Source organism: Lepisma saccharinum, chromosome 3 (assembly GCF_977018435.1).
Source record: "Lepisma saccharinum chromosome 3, izLepSacc3.1, whole genome shotgun sequence".
NCBI classification, from domain to species: Eukaryota; Metazoa; Arthropoda; class Insecta; order Zygentoma; family Lepismatidae; genus Lepisma; species Lepisma saccharinum.
In genome coordinates this window covers 41190295-41215371 of record NC_139231.1, presented here as the reverse complement: position 1 = coordinate 41215371, position 25077 = coordinate 41190295, and the positions used below count along the sequence as shown (strand labels likewise).

Below are 25077 nucleotides of genomic sequence, written 5' to 3'. Positions count from 1 at the left end.
TTAGCCCTACCCTGTGCTTGAATTAAGTTAGGATAATAATAAATTGGTCTCCAAGCTTATGGCAACGAACACAAAAGTTTAAAAGAAAAACTTATGAAACGTGTAGTAATTGTCCTAAATTTTGCATGAGAGGCTTTATTCTAAAGGTAACGTCATAGACCCGGATTTTTTGTTGTTTGGGTCTGTTAAAGGCAGAATTAGGGTTCCCACATACCTGGAAAACCTGGAAATCTCAGAGAATTTTAAAAAATATAAGGGAAAGTTATCTAATTAATCAATGAGTCCCAATGAAGCACATCTGAAGAACTAAAATACGCTCTTGTACCAATGATTACAACTTCAGTAACTTGAAGTAATTCTTGAAGCTTTCCTGGCGGCGAATGATGAAGAGGTTTTCTCGTTATATCAACCAGTTGATTTCCGGATAGGCTTCCGAGCTTTCGAGAGCTAACCGTCACCCATCTTCAGGGACTGCCAGATGACCAATCTTAGGTGAAAACTAAGTCGAACACATTTATTTAAGCCACTGCTGAGTTGTTCGAGCTTGACCATTGTCTCCAGGTTGTCTCTTGGTACACTTAGCCTGATGTTTTTACCCCTTTCTCGCAGAAATGGAGCTCAGTGGTGCCTCATAACTCACCCCCACCACACCATGATTGGAACAGGATAGTGGCGCCCTTCTGTACTCTTGGAACTTTTGCACGAGCTTCTCGTGAACTTCTAGCATACACGCTACCATTTTGCAAGTTGAAAGTCTCCAACAGTAAACATTTTTTTTTTACATTAGGGAGCAGAAGTCTTCTGTGCCCATTTTCTGCGTAACGTTCCAGTAGGCGCTTTGCTTTTATTGCCCTCTAACGCTTTAAGAGGGAGGTGGAGTTTGGCGAAGGTCGCCGTGGAAAGCGCTTAAATTTAACATGGTCTTTTTTGCATTTTGTTGAATATAACGTTTTAGGACAAACATTTGCCGGAAAACACGCAGTGGATGTGAACTTACTTTATGAAACTTTAAGTACATGACACATTTATGCAATTTCAGTTCGATAAATGTGCACAAATACCATTATTTTTTTTCAATTTCCCATAAGGAAATACGTAAATAAGCACAGAATGGTTATAGGATTTGTGGGTAGCACCAACGAAAATGGCCATTATGATGCATACTAACGTAATGCTCAATCCTTTTATGACTAAGCCAGGGAGGGCTTTTCTTTCAAAAGTCACTTGCACGGCCCAAAATGATTGTTTAAAAATGTCATGTATTATCGACGGCGAAAGATACGGCCGCTTCAGCCGAATTTCATTCATCATAGTTCGCCACTTGGCCACTAGATGTCTCTGTTCGAAAATTGCCCCAGGCTGAAGGGAGGGTTTTTTCGCGCGGGTGTTTGAATCCTCTGCACAGCTGGGTTCCGTCCCCTCATCAGAAGGTCCCGTAGCTGTCACAGCTTGATTTATTGCCTCTTTCCCAGGCAAGAAACCAAGAAAGCAGGAAGGCCATGAGTTTGTATATGTTTGAGTGTAGAGAAGCAGAGCATATATACCGTGAATTGGAACCAGTGACATAGTAACTTTATCTCGATCCCTACCGCGAAGAACGTATTCAGGGGGGTCCAGGTGTCCCAACCTCCCCCCGAAAGACTTACCAAGTACAAAAATTAAATAATGAGATCATAAAATAACTTCAATTAAGTAATGAAAATAAGGTTGTTGTTTAGTCGCAATTTGTTTATTTCCGCAAAAATATTGGAAAGCAATACGACTTTGAATGACAGTACCAAAGAAGATTTATGCAAGAATTATTACTACTTATAATAACATGCAAAATATTACCAGGCATTTTACTTTCGTCAACTGGATCTAACATCATTTTTTCATACTCAATAAATATTATATTCTTTATGTATTTGACAATAATTTCCTTGCCAGGGCAGTTTCTATTTATTTACAAATTTTGCCGACCTTAACTACACGTAAGCTAGATAATGAATACGTGATGTTATACTGTATCACTGTTGTTATATCGCCTTCTTATCTATTAATGTAATAAAAATAGATTAATTATTTTAATATAATTATACTTATTTTAATTTACCATTATTAATATTATTATTTTGAGACATTACGTTAGGACGCCCCTCCGAAATATATATCTCGATACGTGCCTGGTGTTCGATTTGAATAAAATGTAGAAAAGGCGGGGAGGGTGGTAGCGCTTCCCCTTTTTACATTTCGATAGTTTTACCTCACATGTAGTACTTTGTGAGTCAACGGTGCAGGTAGGAAATACGTGTACACACACACACACACATAATTGATGATTCGCAAAGGAACTTCGTTAAATTCCCATGCTTGTTCCGCTCACAAATCACATCCTATCCAAATTACAATAGCCTACTATCGTTGTTGCTTACGTATGTGTGTGTGTGTGTGTGTGTGTGGTTCCTAGAACTTCACTATTTCCAAACATAAACTTGATGTGACTCTTACAAAACATTTGTTTTTGGAGTGGAAGGATCATGAAAAGGTCTACTGTTTCTTTGCAAATCTTCAATTAATCTAAAATTTAGTATAAAAACATAATTTTGGCTGACTTGCTAACTTGAGATTTAAAGACAAATTATTAATTTGAATTCTTCATTAACAATAACAAAAGTGACATAAAATGTAGAAGGACAAGACTCCTGGCTTGATTGAGAATTACATTAGAGATGTACAGGTTAGGAAAGGGGAGGGAGAATTCCGTCTTCTTCCTCTTCAGCGCGAACCCTGCCTCCTACATTCTACATGTCCATTCAAAATGTCTTCTTAGTTTCAGATATTTTTGCCTCCCCTATAGCGTAATGGTAAAGATGACCCTCGTAATGTCAAAAGGTCCCGAGTTTGGTACCTGGTGGACGCCCAATAGTTCAATCCCACTATAAATGTAGGTCCAGTCCCGATTAGCCTATCTATACATAAAGAAGACTTACAGAAACTCAAACTCAAGATACTCAAACGACCGGCATAGGGTTGACGGCGCTTGGTGCAGTGAGAGAGCTCCCCTTTGCCAAATTAAAATTAGGAAACAAAAACTCATCTTCAGAGGTTCCCTCACTTTTTCGCCCTTAGATGGCAGCTGCTGATAAGGGATGAGCATCCCCCCCCCGCAAAAAAAAAAATTCTGCCTACGGGCCTGCTGTCCTGCATCGTGACCGTCCGGTCTAAGGCGTTATGCTTTGGGCTCTCCAGCTACGGGACGCGCGCAGGTTCGAGTCTCCTGGAAGAAGCGTAACAAATTTTCTCCTGATATTTCGGCCAGTCAAACTCGCGGCCCGCGAGCCGCATGTAGGCCCCAGCATCTGTTAATGCGGCCCGCCTTGGCCCCACTTAACACTTCATGCTTGAAATTATCTATACATTTGTAGTTATCCCGTTTTCTCTTTTCTCGTGATACAAGACCAGACTCATCCAAACTTGAACACGTTGACCAATTTTCCCTACACAGGTATACACTCCATTATAGAGTAGGTGTTGTGTCAACTAAGCAAGCTGATGGACATGTTACTTCTGAAGTACGAAAATATCTTGCCAGCTGGGGGAGGGCAGCGTGCATACTTTCTGTCGCCTATGAGTTTGTTTCTTGATTTTCAAGGATTTACCTGGAAGAAAAGTCAGTTTCTGTAAAAGTTTCAGGGAACCATATGGCTGCCCAAACTTCGTGGGAGTAAGAAAAGGACTATAGAAGAGGAATGTAGATTTTTCAAGTGAAATGCTTACTTTTGTTGTGAAGTGAATAGTGAAAAGCGTAGAAAATTTGTACCCTGATAAAGTTTATTCATTCAGAAGTATTTCTATATCACGAAATAAATTTGCCAACCTCTGTGGCGGAGTGGTTAGCACAGCCCGTTGCGACACCAGAGGTTGCGGGTTCGAATCCTGGCCTGAGCATGGGTGTTCTTTGTATGCATTTTACAAACTGCACAAGAAGATGTACAATTGCAGTCCTAGTGAAATAGCCAAGAAAACTGAATGGAGCAGAAAAAGGAAGGCAGAACAAAAGTCGCATTCAACGAGCAAGAAATGTCGCAGATCAATTTTCCCGCGACTGAATGGCAAACAGGACGAGAATTACGGACCTCATGCACAGAGACCCGACATGCCAGAAGTAGATTTTGAGAGAGAGAGCAAGGAATTTCTCGCCAGCATCCGGAAGTCGGAATCAGAACGTGCCAAAATAGAGCGAATGACTGTAGCTCAATCCAGGAGTGGTCAATGGATGGAGCAACGCCGGAAACTTCTGACTGCCTCGTATTTTGGACGAGTCTGCAAGATGTTGCCCACCACTAGCTGCCAGTCAATTGTCAGAGAAATTCTGTATTCAAAATTTGATTGTGTTTCAATGGCATATGGACGTGAAAACGAAGAAAGAGCGAAAAGAGACGTGGAGAAAGAACTCAAAGAAGCAGTGGTGGATTGTGGACTCTTCATTGATGCCGAAATACCATTCCTTGGAGCATCCCCTGATGGCCTAATTGGAGACAAGGGTATAGTGGAAGTGAAGTGTCCTTCGTCTGCATCTACGCTAACACCTGATGAAGCAATCCGCTCCAAGAAATCTACTGCGTGGAATTTGTCAAAACAAGGCACAATTGAAGGAATAAAGACAACCCATAACCACTATTACCAGGTCCAGGGACAATTGCACGTAACAAAGAGAGAATATTGCATATATGCAATGTGGACTCCGCTCGGCGTAAAAGTAGCAAGAATTGAGCGAGACGATAAGTTCTGGGAAGAGAAAATGCTTCCAAAACTCGAGCAATTCTACATGAATTGCCTTCTACCAGAGCTGGTGGATCCACGCCAGAGTAGATCAATGTCAATCCGAGATCCCTCTTATATACTGGAAGCAAGGATGAAAAAAGGCTTAGCCTCATAAAATGTTAAATTTGAGAAGGGGTTTGTTTACAAGTATTTGTGATGCATTTTATTTAACTATTTTCTTTTTATATTATTGCATAAAATATAGTGTTTATTTGGTTTAACTATCTACAGTTTCAATTATTGTACGAAATATAGTGCTAGAAAATGTGATTTTTAATAACATTAATATGTGAATCTTTTTTTAATAATGTATATGTTCTATTGACTGTGGATTTGTACTCTTTGATCTGTTGCAATGTTTTGAAAGTTCATGTAATTTTCCCATATGTACGTTGTACTATTTAACCATTTTCCACAATAACTACAATTAGACATTTGTTAACAAGTTGTCAACTAGAATATCGTTGTTTCATCATACCTGTAATATATAGAATTTTAATTAATTTATTTATTGTAATATTGATGTAAACGTTGTAGGACAAGCCATATGTTTAGGTTTAATTGTAAATAATTCATTCTCTCTTTCTAGTTACCTTTCTTTGTATTTTGCACAATTCTTGTTAATTGATGAATTTTGTTAATTATGAATGTGTACATATTAATCTTCGTCATACGTTTGCTGCATTTTGCACAACCACCACAAATGCTTTGTTTCATTATTTAAATTTTTAATATTTTAAGAGCTCTATACATAAAATTTTACCGAATTCCATTTGAATTTAGTAAATCCAAATAATAAATAATAGGGCGTTAAAGTTGAAAATAATGAGACACGAAATTTAATAAGTTCAAATAATGGGGCTGTGAGCAATTGGAATTACATATAACGTGGGGATAGGGATTAGTTATTTAAAGTAATAGTGAGGTAGGGGGATTACCAATTGAAAGTAATAGGTGGGATAAACAATTGAAAGTAATGGAGATGTGCGTATTATCAATTGAAAGTAATGGAGACGTGCGTATTATCAATTGAAAGTAATGGTAGGGTGGGGATTATCAATTGAAAGTAATGGGGAGGTGGGTATTATCAATTGAAATTAATGGGGAGGTGGGTATTATCAATTTAAATAATGGGGAGGTGGGTATTATCAATTGAAAGTAATGGTAGGGTGGGGAATATCAATTGAAAGTAATGGGGAGGTGGATATTATCAATTGAAATAATGGGGAGGTGGGTATTATCAATTGAAATTAATGGGGAGGTGGATATTATCAATTGAAAGTAATGGGGAGGTGGGTATTATCAATTGAAAGTAATGGGGAGGTGGGTATTATCAATTGAAATAATGGGGAGGTGGGTATTATCAATTGAAATTAATGGGGAGGTGGGTATTATCAATTGAAATTAATGGGGAGGTGGGTATTATCAATTGAAATAATGGGGAGGTGGGTATTATCAATTGAAATAATGGGGAGGTGGGTATTATCAATTGAAAGTAATGGAGAGGTGCGTATTATCAATTGAAAGTAATGGGGAGGTGGGTATTATCAATTGAAAGTAATGGGAAGGTGGGTATTATCAATTGAGAGTAATGGTAGGGTGGGGAATATCAATTGAAAGTAATGGGGAGGTGGGTATTATCAATTGAAAGTAATGGTAGGGTGGGGATATCAATTGAAAGTAATGGGGAGGTGGGTATTATCAATTGAAATAATGGGGAGGTGGGTATTATCAATTGAAATAATGGGGAGGGGGGTATTATCAATTGAAAGTAATGGAGAGGTGCGTATTATCAATTGAAAGTAATGGGGAGGTGGGTATTATCAATTGAAAGTAATGGTAGGGTGGGGATTATCAATTGAAAGTAATGGGGAGGTGGGTATTATCAATTGAAATAATGGGGAGGTGGGTATTATCAATTGAAAGTAATGGGGAGGTGGGTATTATCAATTGAAAGTAATGATGAGGTGCGTATTATCAATTGAAATTAATGGTAGGGTGGGGATTATAAGTTGCCAGGGCACGGATGTTCTTTGCGAGTATCCCTTCATCAATTCCATGTAATCACCATTTTATGTCGTGATTAGCCAAAAGTGACAGAAAGCGACGAAAAATAATCAACCAATCAATCAACGTATCTACACTCTCGGTGGTGTTACATTTCAATTGTTCGGTTTCCAGTAAACATTCCATCTTGACGTCATCCGTAAGACTGCCATTGTGACCGTAATACTTGTAGTTATTTCGGAGCAAGATGACCAGATATGATACGTGACTTATCCTGAGGGGTGCGAAAGCCAAAGCTAAAAACTAAACACAGTCCATAATTACCATAGCATCAGGTCTTACAAGATATATACATACAGGTGAGTCACTATTCTGTGACATCATCAGTAATAGGTCTTAATATTAAATAACACAAAAATCACGCAGCAAATTAAAGGTATTACGAATAACATTAAAAATATTTCAAGAACTTGAAAGAGCAATAAACATTTGTGCAAGGAGAAAGGAATTTAACAACAATACATATTAGTTCGAGGGGAAACACCTATCATAATGATACAAAATGATAACATGTAGAAAGTTTCAAATACGTTTGAGCTGTTTAAAAGATGGGTAATACATAAAGTGTAAGTTCATTGTTTACCTATTCGTTACCTTACATCATTGCTACTACTGTAGTTGTACATTTTGTTCCATTGGTTTGTCTTTCGCCTCTTCTGATTATCCCTAGGTCATTCCACATATCCGAGACTTTTTCCTTTAAATTCGAAATAGTCTCGCCCCGTCCATCTCGAATTATTATCAGCACTGTTCGTAGTAGTTAAAATAATAACTGTTACTATTGTTTGTGCTTATTACTATTAGATACAAATTTTGTATCAACACGAAACCCCCTACAAAAAAAAGAAAGTAAATGGCGACTAGTATGCCTCTGCCTTGTTATCACTGCCACTGGTATGCTATACATTTACACAGCGTACTTTCAATTAGTTATTCTTACTTGATTCGTCGTTACTTTCAACTGATAATCTCTACCTCCTTCTTTACTCTCAATTTATAATCTCAACCGCACAAAGAGAAATTCTACATAATTATAGCAGCCACTGTAATCAACAAAATTTATTCAGTCCAAATCTCATTTGTGAAGGTCCTGACTGTCTGCTGTGGCCAGCCAGAGCCAGCAGTGAATATTTTGCCAGTGGAGAAATCTTGAAAGAAGCCGAAACCAGAATGAAATGAAACAGGCGGTGCCCTTTCGCAGCGGTCACGAAGGGGAGGGGGTGGTGAAGACAGGGGGGAAACATGGTGGCAAGTCTTTCCACCATGGGGGGAGGTCCTCTGCCTCTGCCCTCCGGCCTGTGCTCTTCCTCTAGTTTAGGACACAACAGAGAAAAATTGCTAGTTCACTGATATGTCGCTAGGTGTCTCTGTATCGCGCCGGGGCAGGAAAACTCTTTTCATGCCAACCTCCAGGCCACTCTTAACTCTGCTGTGAGAAAGTGGCCTGTACATCGTTTGCATACTTTCAGCCCTAGGTCATAACTAGACCTCGGATTTTTAGATTCTAAAAAGTGTCATTTTAGGTTCGTAAAATAGGTTCTAAAAATCCGAAAATAGGTTCTAAAAATCCTAAAATAGGTTCTAAAACCTTAAATGAGGTTCCAGAAATCCTGAAATAGGATGCAAAAAGACTTAATTTGGTACAAAATTCCTGAAAAATATTGATTAGATACAATCGTTAAAAACAAAATTTCACAAGAACCGTAATAACCAAATATGAATTTTCTGAACAAATTTTCATTTCTTTATATCATTTTCAAAATTATCTACAAATTATTATAACACTGCAGTTGTGCTGTTAGAAAAAGTTACTTGTTGATATGAAAAATGAATTACGTATGTATAAGTTGCTGCACAATATCAGGGTGGCTACTCACTTGGAATTCCTCGAATTCCGGGAATTACACGTGCGTTACTGGCTCCGAAAATTATGCGTGAATTATTAGCTCTGGAAATTATTCATGAATTTTAGCAAAACATGAAATAAGGTAGAAGCGGATGTTTTCTCTATTCCAAATTTTTCTCCGTAGACGTGAAAAATTGCAACTTTTATTAATCCAAATCCCATTAAATTTGTACATGTTTATAAATACCCTGAGGCAAGGTTCTCCCAGTTTAGCTTTTAGTTTTTTTAAGAAGAAAAAGAAAGCTAAATGTAAAATAAAACTAAATTTTCCCAATCCGTTTATTTTGTTGTTGTCTTTTACAGAACAAGCTATCTAACAGACGAAAGATTATTACAAAATAATATATCTTGAAGTTGATGAGGTAAATTTTTTGGTACATTGGAATCATACAAACATGATACACATACAATATTGCCAATATTTGTGTGTGTGGAAGGGAGGGTGAGAGTCGGTAATACGTAAGGTTGGAAAGAGAAAACATCTGCTTGTATCCTTGAAGTTTTGGAAAGTTCGCATTGAAAACAAGGAATTGTACTGACTACCATGAATCTTCTTGCGTTATCCACACTCAAACTCCGCCTTTTGTCTGTGAGGATCACTTCATGTGCTGAAAATTATATTTCAACAGAAACATAGTCAGTAGTGCAAATTTGAATGCTGAAACATTTCTTCGCAAGGTGTGAATGCCAAGAAGGACCAAACTGACACGAGAGTGGGCAAGGCCGCACAGATCAGAAGTTTGCACTTGAGACTGTGCTGGCAGTAGTCAAAGCAGGTAACAGTGACGTCAGATTTTTTTTGTTTTGTTTAATGCTTTGATAAAGATCATATACTTGGAGGGAGGGAAATCGACAGAAAACATGTTTCAAACACGCCAGTCATTGAATTTTTTCGTCACCAAATTTAGTAAAAACGCTCTGTGAGATATAAAAATCCTGTAAAACCTAACAAAATAAAAAAACCTAAAAAAAAGGTTTAATTTAGGCACATAAACCTAAAATAGGTTCTAACAAGCAAAATAGCTTATTTTAGGCACTATAAAACTTCGTCAGTTGTTTCGTTTTTTAATGAAACGCTGATATAACTTATTTCTTATTTACCTGCAAAGGAAAATATAGGCTAAAAACCTAAAATCCGAGGTCTAGTCATAACACACACGACGCTGACATTTTTGAAATGTTCAGTTAACGGGCCATAACGGTTTGATTTCTGTACGGGATTTCTGCACATTCGACCCACTGCTGATTGCACCAATCGCACAATTCTTACGGTGCATGGCTGTTACTGCCTGGGCCTGTCGTTCACTGTTCCAGTGTCAATGAAATGCTGGATAGTATACTAAATACTATAGATACTAGATACTTTTCTTGAATAGTACTTTCTCTTTGATCCTGTGAAGTTATTTTAACTAGAACAGAAAGTCAAGCGATTGAATGATGTAAATTGACAGCAGAGGAAGAAAACCCCCAGAAATTGATCGCAATAAACTTAAGGTTCTCAGTTCAACCCAAAGGATTAATACGCACTCTGGGTATTCGATTCCCGAATCCCTAGTTTAATATTGTCTCATGAGATATTCTTACAACTTCACCTTCTGCGATTTAGCTTTTTCTAATACACCACTTTGGCAACACTGCTGATACTGGTCAACGGACAGACGTGCACCGAGAGGCGCCTCGATTCACATTATAGGTGCAGATGAAGTGGACATTGGTAGTAATAGAGTTACAGACGCCTTGGTTATGTTTTATAGCATACGAAGACCTACCCAAGAAGCAGTAAGTGAAGTTAGTTGTTGCTTTAAAGCGAGCGCTGAAGGCTAACCGGCGAAGGTTGCCCCCATTTATCTGTCGCCAGAAAGTGTTAAATGTCCCTTTGGAGCACTTTAACGTGCGACTAACCTCAGCCGTTAAAAGTGTCGTAAAAATAACCGAAGGGAGTAAAATTCCGCTGTGTTTTTCTGTCGTCGGCTTCTTGGGAGAGTGGTTATCTGGATGACTTTCGAGAAAGTGTCTTCATCCGAGAGCTTGCTTCCTGCCAAAGACATTGTAAACACGCTAGATGGCGCTGTTGTCGCACACAAAGAGCAAGCATCAAGGAGTTACTCAATCTCTTCCCTCCACCATTTAACAATCGTACTGTCTTCATCGTGGGCGGATTAATTGAGGGTAGAGGGGCGATGTCTGAGGCATCCAAAATTATAAATAAGTAGTCAATTAATATTGACGTGCTCAGGATTTTCGATTTCCTTTTTTTAAGTAGTCAGTTCTCATTTTGCGATATTTTCCTGCCATCGACTTTTTTTTAAGGAATTCTGGGCCAGAGGAGGGGTTATGATCCCCACCACCCCACCTTGAACACGGCACTGCAGTTAATATAAGTGAATAGTGATTGTCACTGCAGTTAATATAAGTTAATAGTGATTGTCTTTCCCCTTTACGTCTAAAATTAAGTTATCTTCCCTGCGAAACATCTCAAACTAACAACAAATCGTCATCCAGCGTAAGCGATCACCCCAGCAGACAACGTCTAAAACACACGATAAACCTTCAGCGAACCTAACAGACGACATCGCCCCCCTCCCTCCCACAGCGAAAATTGTTAATTCGCCACTGGTCTTATTACATGATTTTCGTTTTCATTTGTTTTCTTTTCTTTTTACCCTTTCGGTATCTCCTTCACTTTTCACTCGCTTCCTCAAACGGGTTTTATCTTCTTCCTGTCACTTCTTTTACATCTGTCCCTCCTCTCGTTTTTTTTTTACCCCTGTTAAAACCATGACCGTAATGTAAGGTGAGTGTCTAAAGGGCCCAACCTTCACGTTGGTTTAGTAAACAATTTAAATCAAATCAACAGTTGTTCAAAACACTGCACAGTGGTCCAAGTGAATGCAAAGCTTGGCCAAAATCCCAAAATTGATATTGGGAAAGTAGGTTTCGTACCCTTATAATTCGAGAGTGAAAGGTCCATTCTATTGAAAACTACCTGATGTTACACAATACTAACTGTCGTCCTCAGTTGGCTACCAACCCTTGAAGTGTGGGTATGATGTGATCTTGGTTAGTTTGTTGCAGAAAGGACTTTTCCACGTAGTTACTGTTGTGCCTTTATAAACATTTATCGAATTCCAATTGCGGTTTGAAACTTTTTTTTTTGTTAGTTTTAAGCTTTAATTATAAGGAGATAGATACTTTTGTTGTGTGATTTCGTCAATTTACATTGTTAATATGCCGCAACTCAAGTTAGTGCTAATGGTTCAGTACGAGTTTCACAGACACGTGGAGTGACATTATTCAGCTTCAATTAAGTGAATTTCGTCATAACTTCAGGATGACTAAATCACAATTTATTGTGGATAGAATAAGTTATTTTCACTAAGAATAAGTATCCGTATTGTTTAAAATGAAACTAAGGAAGCAATAACAGTTTGATAGTAATTTGTCAAATTTGAAAATAGAAGCCCAACATTAGCACAAAAGTAATTATGAATGGAAGATTGTTATGAAATTAATATGAACTGTCAATATTTATATTCATTCATCATATTCATTTGTTTTGAAACAAATATTATAGCATGGCCTTATTTAGGAGACAGAAACTTTTGGCATATTAGATGAATGGAAGTTCAGAAACCAAAATTTGCAACTCATTTTCAAAAATTTATTCGAAGCTTCACAAAAATACAACAGGGAGACAATGCTGAAACGATCAAGCTAGAATTTTCATACATTTGGAATTCTGAAACTTGAGCGAAACAGAATTTTATTCTCGGAATCGCATCCCATCCACGAACTCACTTCTGCTGTCCCTTTCTAGTGTTGTTCCTGGGTTAGACAAAATTCCCTTATGATTATCCCAAAATTCCCTTTCGAATTTTTAAATTCCCTGTCCTATAAGGTTTAAAATCCTCCCTTGATAGTTCAAACCTAGGATCTCCAGCTTCATACCGCGTTACGTTCACTATCCAGCAAATCGATATAACATACATTTAACCTATGTGCAGTTCCATAAAACACATACTTGCATATACAGTGCATAGTGGTTGTACATAATGCTGTTTGGTACGTTAGGAACATGTATGAGTGTCGGGAATGGGATCGTACAGGTCCAGCGTTTATTGCAAATTACAAAATAGCAGAACGTGTGTTATTTTTATTGTTATCAACAGAAATAAAGTTCAGTTAGTTAGTATTCGAACAGAATAAAAAAGAGAAAAACTACCTTATATTGAAAAATTGAGGTTACAATACATGCACAGGGCTATGTTTTTTTAAAAAAGAATAACTGGTTCGACAGTTTTCAAAATTCCCAAAATTAAGTTTTATATGACAGGTCAAACAACAAAAACTTTATGATGAAAAATTTGCATCAAACTTTTAAAGCTTTTTCTTGAAGGTATCTAAAATTTAATAACAAAGTATTAATAACTGTGCATTTCAGTATGAAACGTAAAATTAAAAAAAAAACACCTTCTGCTGTAAATTCACTCATCTGTTGGATTAATTAATTCTCGTCCAGGATATAACAGCAATAAAAAAAAAAATAATAATAATAATAGCTGATAATAATAATTATTATTATTATTATAATAATAATAATTATTATTATTATAATAATTATTATTATTATTATCTTGGTATAAAACTGGTTTATTATTATGACATTTTAATTATTATTTCTATTATTCTAATTTCTGGCAATGTCCATGGGGACAATTATGACTGAACCCCCCCCCCCCCGATAATTTGTCCTACCTACGACCATGGACATAGGCTTAATTGTACCATGCTCGATAGAAATAATAATGATAATTATTAAAATCTTACTATTCGTAGGTTATCGAGAGTTGGGCCGCTTCTATTATTTATTTGTATTTCCTGTTGTATTTCTCTCTCTGCATTTTTCTTTCGTCTTTGTCTTCCATTCGATACCGAGACAGACCCGGAATTTAGATATTGCGAAGAGCTAGTCTTGATACAGTTTCTAGAGATTATATTACAAATGATTCTGTAAGTAAAGCTGAATTAACATTAAAGCCACTGTATGAATCACTATGCTTGAATGTGACGTAGACCTTGTGGTACTAACGAACGTTTTCTATTGGTTGCAGGTGCTCTCCCTAACCGCCTGTGTGTGTCCTGGGTCCTCCTTTCAGAACTCTCATTCAGAACACTTCGGAAGACGACGAGTGACCAGGAACGAGGAAACCGACTCGGACTGGTAAGTAGGCAGGGTGTTCGTGTTTCTGGTTTCGACCACCGGAGAGCTCAATGCTATGTCGCTCTCAAGAGATTTCAAGCTTCTCTTCTGCCAGTATCAACTTCTTGGTGGTTTGTGGGAATACGTTTTGTAGATCTCTAATACACTAAAAATTGGCTCAAGTCAGCGTGGCTATAAAATAGTTTTAAAATTACTGTGTAAATGCACTACGTCCATAATTTTCAGTGGCCACCTTCATCAATTGCAGTGATGACACGTTGTTTGAATAGGCTCACGGGTGGACGAGATACTGAGCTGTGTTGGTTATGATATTTATAGTTGTCACACACATTCTTCACTGTCAACTTTCTGTCCATCTTCCTCTCCATTTCATTCTTTCTCTCTTCCCCCTCTCATTTTTCTGTATCATATTTTCTGGGTCCCTTTTACTCTCTCTCCTTTTCTCTCTATCTCACTTTATCTTCTTCTTTGTTTCTCTCTTTCCTTTTATATCTACACCTCTTCCTCTCTCTCTCGCTTTTCCACACAACGTCTCTCCATTTCTGTCTCTTCTCTATATCTCCCTTTCTCTGTTTCTCCTCTCATTCCCTTTCCTTTTCTCTATATCTACATATATCTTAACTGTCTCACCTCTTCTCTCACTGTCTTTCCTTTTCTCTCCTTTTGTCTGTATTTACATCTCCCTGCCTCCCCCTCTCTCTCTCACTGTCTCTCCTTCTCTCTCTCTCTCTCACACACTCTTTTTGTTTTTCTTTCTATCTACATCTCTCCCTCTTCTTTTTCCTCTCCCAGTCTCTTTCACGTCCCTCCATTCTTTTCTCTCTTACTTTTCTGCTTTTCCTTTCTTCCTGGACTATGTTAAAAGTGACTGGTGTTTGAAAATGTATTGTGCAGGATATTTGAATGTGCAAGGAGGTTGGTCCAAGACAAATTCACAGTAGGTTTCACTCCATCCAGGGGGCTCACTATGCATGCATTAACGTTTTAACCCGTGGCTTTACAGTCCTGGAAGGGTCTTGACCTATCTCCCGACATTTTCACATTTCCCATATAGTAATGTGTACAGTATTTTAATATAGTTGTCCACGGTCGAACTTGTTTCAATACCTACTGACTGAATCAACAATAATAATTCCAATAATCTAGTTTGCTAAAATTAGGAGGCCGTAGGTCGTGCTCGGTTTTTATCTGTCTTGACGACGTTCTTTCTTAAGACCTAATGAAAAAGGAAACCGTGAACCCACAATGATTGAGCAAATAGTCTGTCCTGAAACCTAGCATTTAAAATCGCTGAAAATTGCCTTCCACGAATTCCGCAACTTTCCGATGAAAGTGCTTACCAAGATCCCTGAAAAGATTTGTGAAGTTGGATCACAATCAGCAGAGTCTGCCCTGATATAATTGCATGGAAGGTTCATATATTCTTCTTTCGATAAAGAAGTAAAAGGGGCGCTCTAGAAGCCGTTGCGATTGCTATCCGATAAAGGAGTCGATTAGTTAATTGATAAGGCGGCAAATTAACAAAAATGTTAGGGTGTACTCTGCTCAAGGGCGAATGCGGAAAAGGTGATCCATCCTCTCTCTTAAGTCGTACATCATCCCTATGTTGTTTCAACCTGTCTTTCAGCCTTTCAGAGAAATGCGATATTTAAACACACGAGAGAAACAGGACATGACATAGAGTGGGATGATGCTAAGCAGATAGGAAGGGAGAAGAGAATACTAGTGAGAAAATGGAAGGAGGCCAAGGAAATAGAGAAGGAAGGTGAAGAAGACACAATGAACTGAAATGGGGGACTGAAGTTAAACAAAGAATGGAAGAAGGTGTTAGAAAGAGTGGAAAGGACAAGAGAGAAAGAGGAGAGAAGAAGGAAGAAGAATGAAGGAAAAAGAGCGTGAGATAAAGAGTTCAACCACATTCTAGATGGAAGTAAATATTTTTAGCCTTTTAGGTGAAAGTACAGTTGACAAGGGAAAGCCACCTGCTAGAATGTTACAGAACAACTTTCTAATAGTCTGGAGGGGAGCAATGTTTGTGTATATACATCGTCCTGTTTTTGTACCTTGTTACATTTGTACTTGGTGCAGAGTCTGAAGAAGACCTTGCTAGAAGGTTGAAACGTTACGTTTAGTTTATGTTTTATAATAAAATAAATTACTGCCTTGGTCAGCATATTGAGTTTTTCATAATACTAATATCACAAAAAATGAAAAATATAATAATTTGAAGAACGCTCCACTTGAATTGAGCGATAAAGTCTTCTTCTGTAGCTGTTTCTACCTGTCTACTCGAAAATACCACAAAGTGTCTCTTTTCATACGTCATGATACTTGTTTTGCACAAACTCTTGAATTAGAGTCATTTGCAGCATAGTAGTTATCTTGTATCTTGACATATTATCAGACCGAGAGGGGGGGGGGGGGAAGCGCAAATAAGGAATCTGGGAACTTTCCTACACTATGTCTGGGCAAAGAGAGCAAAGAAGCTCAGTGAGGATAGCGAAAATGTGTGAAAGGGGGCTACTAAATAAATTAATTAATATGAGAAAATTTAGGAATCACTCAAGTAACAGTGCAAGTGTAGTGAAAGAATGGAAGTGAAAGACGGTGTTTGTGAACTCCCAAGCAGTATGAATGTGGAAGTAGACTGAGAGGAGGGAAGGTGTAGGAAAATTGTACTAAATTTTTATATCCTTGTATGGTATGCACAGCTGTAAAGGCTCATACTTGAAATAAATTCTATTCTAATTCTAATTCATATTATCAACTTGTAGACCTTCTCAACATTATGTTCCCTATCACGTGAAATCATAATACAGTATTAAGCCCACTGAAGTAATGGTAAAATTACATAAGTAAATATAATCGAAATGACAGTGGCAGAAGGTATACTCTTATTAATTACGGTTAAGCAGAGAGGACTACAGCCCTGCCTAGTCTTAAGTAGTGATGGGTATAATCGAATTATTTGAATAATCGAAATACAATCGATTGTTAGAGAAAATAATATATATATCTGAATAATTCAGTGATTTTGAAGTGAATTATGGAATAGGAATGATTTTAAAGCGATCATGGATGATGAATAATTTGAAAGCGATCATGGAAGTGATTTTGAACTGAATGAATCGATAGTGCTTGCGCATGCGCAGCGAACAAAACTATATAAGGAGCGGTTTTGCTGGGATGAAATCATTCGAGTGGAAGGTCTTGTCCTGACACGAGCATTGCGCTTACAACTTTGACTATCTACACTGTTAACACTGTTACGTCTCAGTGTCGAGGGCGATTAGTGGTGGGCTCCCGATCTAATCACCGGCGGTTCCAGGTTCGAGCCCAGGTACACGTGTGGGTGTTCCCCACAACTGTAAATCAGTTCCATGTATTCATCCTCGTCGTCACAATTGACCTAAATTCGGAGCAAAACGACGTAAAGTAAATAACATTACATCCCCCCCCCACCCAGTGTTTGCACCCAATCACCGCTACTGACAAGACCCATTGAAAAATAACCGAATAAAATAATAATAGTAGTGAAATCATAACGTATATTGGCTCTTGATTTTTATTATGTGACCGTGTAGGACAGTGAAAGCGCGACAAAAAAATGAAAGGGTAGGGAGAATTTTGGTGGTCAATCCTGGTAGTGTCAATAGGATCTTCCTTCATAGCTTGGGACTTGATTCTACATGTGTGTGCCTTGTGTTTTTTTTTCTTTAAAATTTTTATTAGCCGACTGCCCCCTTCCCCCAACTGATGTTCTTCGGTTCAAAAGCGTTAAAAGAAAAATTACGGCTTACTCCATCCGAACATAGATTACAAAATCGTAGAGCAATTCCAGTACTAGTCTACAATCCCACTCACCCATGCAAAAGAGAACACACATCCTTCCCACGTAAATTGCGACGAGGCTCACAAAAGAACCGGAGGAGAGCACACCGCGTAGCAACCCACTCACCGCTAACTCAACCTCAACTGACTGAAAGATAATCGTTCACTAACATTTAATCGCAGTTTCTGATCCTTATTCCATTTTGACATTAAGTTCATTTCTCTCCTTAACTGCATGGAAAATGAACCTTATGTACCTAGTAGATTTGGACCATACGATTTCACTCACTCAAATCACTCGATTCAGCAACTGAATGAATCGGATACTCTTTCTTTGCTCTAACCGATAAGATCAACCGATGAATCGGTTACAATTCGGCTACGGACAGTTTGAAATGTTCTTAGAATAATCGATGATTGATAAAAAAGATCAAATATCTCGAATTAATAAAGTAATCGATTATGCCCATCACTAATGTTAACAACTGCAATATCTGCAACTAAATTATTAAGTACAAACGAGCGTGAAAGTGTTCATGGCGGATCAGCGCGATATGAGCTTGATGGATATGAGATTCCGTTTTTCAGTACATTTTCTGTCTCATCCAACCACTGCACTCGATGCAAGTTTAGAAACGTGAAGCACATCATCACACTGCGAGCCACACTGCCGAATTGTAACCGATTCATCGGTTGAACTTATCGGTTAGAGCAAAGAAAGAGTATCCGATTCATTCAGTTGACGTTCGGATCTCTGGGTGGGGACTACTTTGGGAGGTCCCTGGACTAAGGATAAGATCTGCATTAGGAATAAGGATATTAAATTAGGCACCTGGAATGTTCTGAGCCTTTACCGGCCTGGGGCATTTCAGTGTACAGTTAATGAGATAGTTAAGTATAAATTAGATGTAGTAGCTGTCCAGGAAGTTAGGTGGCCAGGAGAAGGGAATTGTAAAACTAAAAAATATACTTTTTTCTATGGTGGTACTGAAAATCATAATTCTGGAACAGGCTTTTTCATAAATAATAGAATTATCTCGGCTCTTAAAACAGTAGAATTTATTAATGATAGGATATCATATGCAGTTTTACAGGGTAGGTGGTGTAAAATTATTTTAATAAACATACATGCACCAACGGAAGATAAAGACGATAATACTAAAGATGATTTTTATGCAGAGTTAGAACAGGTCTTTGATAAATTTTCTCAGTATGATACGAAAATTCTGTTAGGTGACTGTAATGCACAGATTGTCTAAGAAGAGACATTTAAACCCACGATTGGTAAAGAAAGTCTTCATGAATTAAGTGATGATGGTATAAGGTTGATTACTTTTGGTAAAACTCATAATCAGAGAGATCATATTCTCATTGATAAGAGAAGGCATACTAGTATAATTGTCGTTCGTGCACATAGAGGTGCTGACTGTGCCAGTGACCATTATTTAGTAATTGCTAAATTAAGAGAAAGACTCAGTGATAAATCATAAGCAACAAATTCTAAAAGTTCTAAAATTTGATACAGGAAAGTTTACTGATGAAAGAATTAAGAAAGATTACCAAATTAAACTGTCAAATAGATTTGATGTTTTGCAGGATTTAAATGATGATGAAAATATAAATGCAATAGAATCAGCAGCTAAAGAAAGTATAGGATACCATAAACCGAGAAAAAGTAAGCCATGGTTTGATAATGAATGTCATAATCTAATAGAAATAAGAAATCAGGCTAGACTTAGGTTGTTAAATAACTCTGATGATACAAATCTAAACAATTATAATAGAATAAAGCGAGAAGTTAACCGCACGTTTAGAAGTAAAAAAGAGATTACTTGAAAAGCAAAATTAACGAAATTGAAACAAACAGCAAAAATAAAAATATCAGAGATTTATATAAAGATGTAAATGAGTTTAGAAAGGGGTGGCAACCTAAAGTAAACTTGATAAAAGATAAAGACGGTGATTTTCTAGCTGACACAAGCGATATTCTAAATAGATGGAAGAACTACTTTAATGACCTTTTAAATGTCCATGTAGGAGATAAATCAGAAGTAAATGAAGTCCACACAGCAGAACCTTTAGTTCCAGAACCTAACTTGACTGAGGTTAAAGATGCTATTAAAAGGTCAAAGAATAACAAAGCACCTGGCATGGATTTAATACCAGCTTAGTTAATTAAATATGGTATAAATTCATTAATATGTCAAATTCATAAATTAATTTGTTTAATATGGAATAAAGAAGAAATCCCTCAACAGTGGAAAGAATCCATAATTGTTCCTGTGTTTAAAAAAGATGATAAAATGAACTGCAATAATTACCGTGGAATTTCTGTACTCTCAACAACATATAAAATATTATCTAACATTCTTTTAACAAGACTAACCCCATATGCTAATTAAATTATAGGTGATTATCAATGTGGATTTAAACGTAACAGATCAACTACATATCAAATTTTTCACATCAGACAGACACTTGAAAAAAAAGTGGGAATATAATCAAAATGTCCATCAGCTATTCATTGATTTCAAAAAAGCATATGATTCGGTCAAAAGAGATAAATTATATAATATATTAGTAGAGTTTGGAATACCTAAGAACCATGTTAGTATGATAAAAATATGCACCAGTGAAACAGAAAGTAAAATTCGTGTGGGTATTAATATGTCTGACTGATTTACAATTCATGATGGTTTAAAACAAGGAGATGCATTATCTCCATTGCTCTTTAATTTTGCCTTAGAATATGCTGTTAGGAAGGTAAAAGAAAGTAAAGAAGGACTAAAATTAAATGGTGTGACTCAGTTGTTAGCATATTCAGATGATGTAGACTTACTGGGGGATGATGTGAATACAATTAAGAATAATGCTAAAATATTTTTCAAAACTGCTAAAGAGATAGGTTTGGAAGTTAACAAAGAGAAAACTAAATATATGGTTACAGGCCGAAACCAAATGTTAGGTAATAATCAAAATCTAATTATTGATAACAACTCGTTTGAACCAGTTTCCAAATTCAAATACTTAGGAGTAATATTAACAAATGAAAATGATATTAAAGAGGAAATAAAAAGTAGGCTTAATTCAGGAAATGCATGTTACTTCTCTCTTCATAAACTTTTGTCTTCTCGTTTAATATCTAAGAAACTAAAAGTTAAAATATACAAAAGAGTAATTTTGCCTGTAGTATTATATGGATGTGAAACTTGGTCCCTTACATTGAAAGAGGAACATAAATTGAGAGTATTTGAAAATAAGATCCTTAGGAAAATCTTTGGACCTAAAAGGGATGAGGAGACAGGTGAGTGGAGAAGGTTACATAATTTAGAACTACATAATTTGTATTCATGTCCAGATATTCTTAGAATGATTAAATCAAGAAGACTTAGGTGGGCAGGCCATGTGGCACGAATGGGAGAGGAAAGAGGAGTTTACAGGATTGTTGTTGGGAAACCTGATGGTAAGAGACCTGTAGGAAGGCCAAGACGAAGATGGAGGGACAACGTTGAGATGGACCTAAGGGAAATCGGTAGGGATGGAAAAGAGTATATAGAACTTGCTCAAGATAGGGAAAGATGGAAGGCCTGTGTTGCTGCAGCCATGAACCTTCGGGTTTAAGAAGGCTAGAGAGTTAGTTAGTTAGTTAGTTAGTTAGTTAGAAGCACATCATTAAGGCGAAGAGGGACAATTACGCACCATTTGTGCATTTATTTCAATATAGTCGGATTGGACACTGCTATTTAAAAAAGGGTTCAGTATGCAAGAGAGTATGAATTTCTCTCCATGTTGCAAGTGGAAACAGTTTTTCAAGTTGATTAGTAAGCTAGACACGATGTTTGAGAAATATGATTTGTAAGTATTTACAGAATCCCATGTATTCCTTATGGGAAATCAACTTCAAGTTCCGGCTATTAAATGGCAGTTTCGACATTTCCTACTACTATGACATAGTTCAACGTGCCCTTTTCCGTCCATGTACTTTTCTACGTCATTGAATTTTTGATATTTTCGAGAGAACGAATAAAATAATGGTCCCATAAACCTAATGTATTTCTCCTTGCCTCCTACGGCCATCCTGGCAGTGTTACCAAACCTGATGTGCATAAAAGATCTAAATTTCACCATTAATAGAGCTAAAGATAACTTTCAAGGAGCTAGATTAACGAAGGCTGCATAAAGTGACTCCTAGGGTAATTTTTGATGTCAGAGGAGTGACTGGGGGCGCTGCTATTACCGTTAGCTGTAATGTGATGGCAAATTTATTCTTAGTTTTCGCCGCCTAGATTTGGCGGCATCACCAATCTCAATAATCCAATGATGCTCATATGATATCGAAAGTAAAGGAAGGGTTCCCGGATAACAATATTGTCATCTTCGCCTTATACACGACACAATATATAAAAATAATGGGGAGGCTAAAGGGGGTGGGTGACGCAGCGTATACTGTATATGAATATCACGTGACGTGCAAAATGTACACTCATGGCAAAAGTTGGTCTTATAGGCCGGATCCAGTGGTGGCATCATAGTGGGCCAGAGGGCGGGTGCGACAGTTCACAGCCAAACGAGTGCACGAAAGAGCCAGATCTGGCTCCTAAAGAGCGAAGTTGGCAACAGTGATCGGCAGCTGCCCCAGCGAGAAAGACCCAGGGGAAATTGTCTCTCTCCCCCTTAAGAACCTTCCATTAGTTTCAAAGCTTGACGAGTGCCGTGTGAAGCTCGGTGTTATTATTGCGCGTTAACCTTGTTCTTCTTATTCTTAGTTTATTATTGTACAAACACAGTTCAGCCATCTTTAAAAGCAAATGGTCATTGCTGCTCTCTGATGGCCGGTGTTGCAGTCAGTCATACCCCGGTTCAAAGCACACATATTGACCTCATGTATTATACTTGTATTTCCGTGGTTCTTTTGACGATGACATTCTCTTACATACTTGACCACATGGTGCTCGACGGATCTTGTAGCCCTGCCCACCTTGTCTGTTCCCATCGCTTCACTCCCATCTGTTTTAGATGCGTTTCTACATTGTCGTTCCAAATCTTCCTGGAATGTGTCTTCCTTATTCTTTGTCTTGACCTACCTCCTTCACACTATTCCTTTCCCGGATTCTCTGGAGTAAGAGAACGCGAACGCGTTCTGTGCGCATGTTGAAGGGTGTGCGCCTCGTCCAATGAACGCGCGGAGGGGAGGGGCATCCACGGGAGGGGGGCTCATTCGCGGTCCAGTAGTTCCGTAGTAAGCATCTCAGCTCGCAAGTCTAGGGGAACTCTGCATCAAGGAGAGCGCCTCATAGTGTTGAATGTGTTCGACAACATCTTGTTTGAAAAGTTTAAAACACATGGCTTGTTTTTTTTTACAAATGTTTAAAACAAAGTGTTTGAAACATGTTTTTCAGACTTCTTTAAAACACATTTTGATACATGATGTTTCATAGTTTGTGGTTATTTGCATTTTTTTGAAAATGTATGTTTAAATTTGTTTTAATTTTTTTTCTGTTCTTCGTAACATCAAAAGACAAATAAACGTGCAATATTATTTGTGTAAAACAATACACTGGCCATTGTTAAGAATAAAAGAAGAAATTGGCAGCATAAAGCGTTTTGCTTTACGACCGTTACACCGCTCAGCACTTCGTTGCTATCATCCCGCACCCTTCCCCACCTGGTCTGGCCCCGCCCACAAGCTTTCCCCTCTGCGCGTCGCTACTCCAGAGAATCCTGCAAAGCAGTACATGTCCTTGCCACTTTATGCTCCTTATTTCATGTCGTTCTGTTGTGTACAGCGACATCAGTTTATAGGTTGTTTTGATCACATTGGTTGGTGCCTCAACTAACAGTAATTAGTAACAAATGTATTTTCTCTCTTTCAGGTTAGCAGACGAGAGGGAGAGCCACCGTCGAAGCTGGAATAGGCGGGAGATGGAGCGCATGCTGAAAAGGGAGAGCGAACACGGGGAGCCAGTGATGTGTTGCCCCGTGGACGAGGAAAATGTGCAGCCCGAGGGGGGCAAAAACATGGACGGAATGTACGTGGAATTGTACAAGAACGGTAACGTGCGACAGACTTTCCACGAGGTGTCGTGCAAACCGGAATTCGTCGGGCAGCCATGTCGATTCATGGACCGCCGAATGCACAACCAATCGCGTTGTGTGCAGAGATACTCATACTCCTACGCGATAGTGCGTAACGTGTCGAGTTCGAGCTATCGAAAAGACTCTTTCAACTTAACGTCGTTGTCAACGCCTGGTTCGGAATGGTGGTTGGACTACATTCAAGTGCGCAGCGGGTGCAGTTGTGAAGTGAGCCCTCTCAAAGGTAAAAAACGTTCCTCTGGGAAGACGAAAAAGGGAAGGAACCGAAAGATAGACTGACGAAGCCGTCTTACTATGAGAACAAATTCCATACAGTTCATGTAAAGAACAAGAAAAGTATCGTTTGTGCTATTTAAGTCTTAACTCGCCATATTGCTGGTGCTCTATTAAGAAAAAAGATATCGTGTCATATAGTGCGTCAAAACTCTGTATGTATTGTGTTCATGCGTCGTGCCATTGTGTCAGTGTGTGTAAATGTATACATATGTGCGTGAGGTGTGTTGAAGTGTTGAATTCCGAGAAGACTTCAAGGTTCATTTGTTTTTAATCATTTTAAAAGCAAACATCTGTGACTGTTGTCGCTCCTGGCAGACTTTCAAGGACATATTACCATTTTTTTTGCTCCCAAAATGAATGAATCTTACGCTTATGTTTTTCTCTGAGAATTAATGGCTTCATACCAAATGTGTCTATGTATGAAATTTTTAATTTTTAACAACTCTTTGCATTGGAATTCCCGACTTAGTTTTGAACAGCTTTTGTTACTTTTTTAAAATGTAGATGGTGCTACTAAACAGTTCTGAAGTGAATAAACTAGATGTATTTATGATCTTCCTCAGAAGCTGTCTATCTTCTAATTTTGCCATTCTTCTAAACATTACATGTTTGAAGTAAGTCTAGTGTATTTAAATTAAAGGTAATCGTACCCTGAAACAGTTAACCTCTGTTATAGATTTCGCAGTTTGGTGAGAGAAAAGTTCCAAGAATTCTGTTCTGCAACATGATTCAATAGACTAAAAGGTGACATATTGATCTAGAAGAATCCATGACTAAAACTGCTTTGTATAAGGATCATTAATTCAAACTAGTCTGGAAGATGCATAGTTGATTGATCTTTTATGTAAATGGTTCATTTCAAAATTAAGAATCC

The 25077-nt window shown here is 37.8% G+C and overlaps 1 protein-coding gene across 1 annotated transcript in view; it reads left to right on the top strand.

The window, feature by feature from the left end:
• LOC145985752 (uncharacterized) overlaps positions 1–24762 on the top strand; it is a 238193-nt gene extending 213431 nt beyond the window's left edge. Inside the window, exons 3-4 of the mRNA XM_083119820.1 lie at positions 13891–14000; positions 23705–24762. Coding sequence (XP_082975946.1) covers positions 13891–14000; positions 23705–24206 — 612 coding nt within the window. The 3' untranslated portion in view covers positions 24207–24762. The remainder of the gene's footprint in view (positions 1–13890; positions 14001–23704) is intronic.
• Positions 24763–25077: the final 315 nt, after the last annotated feature.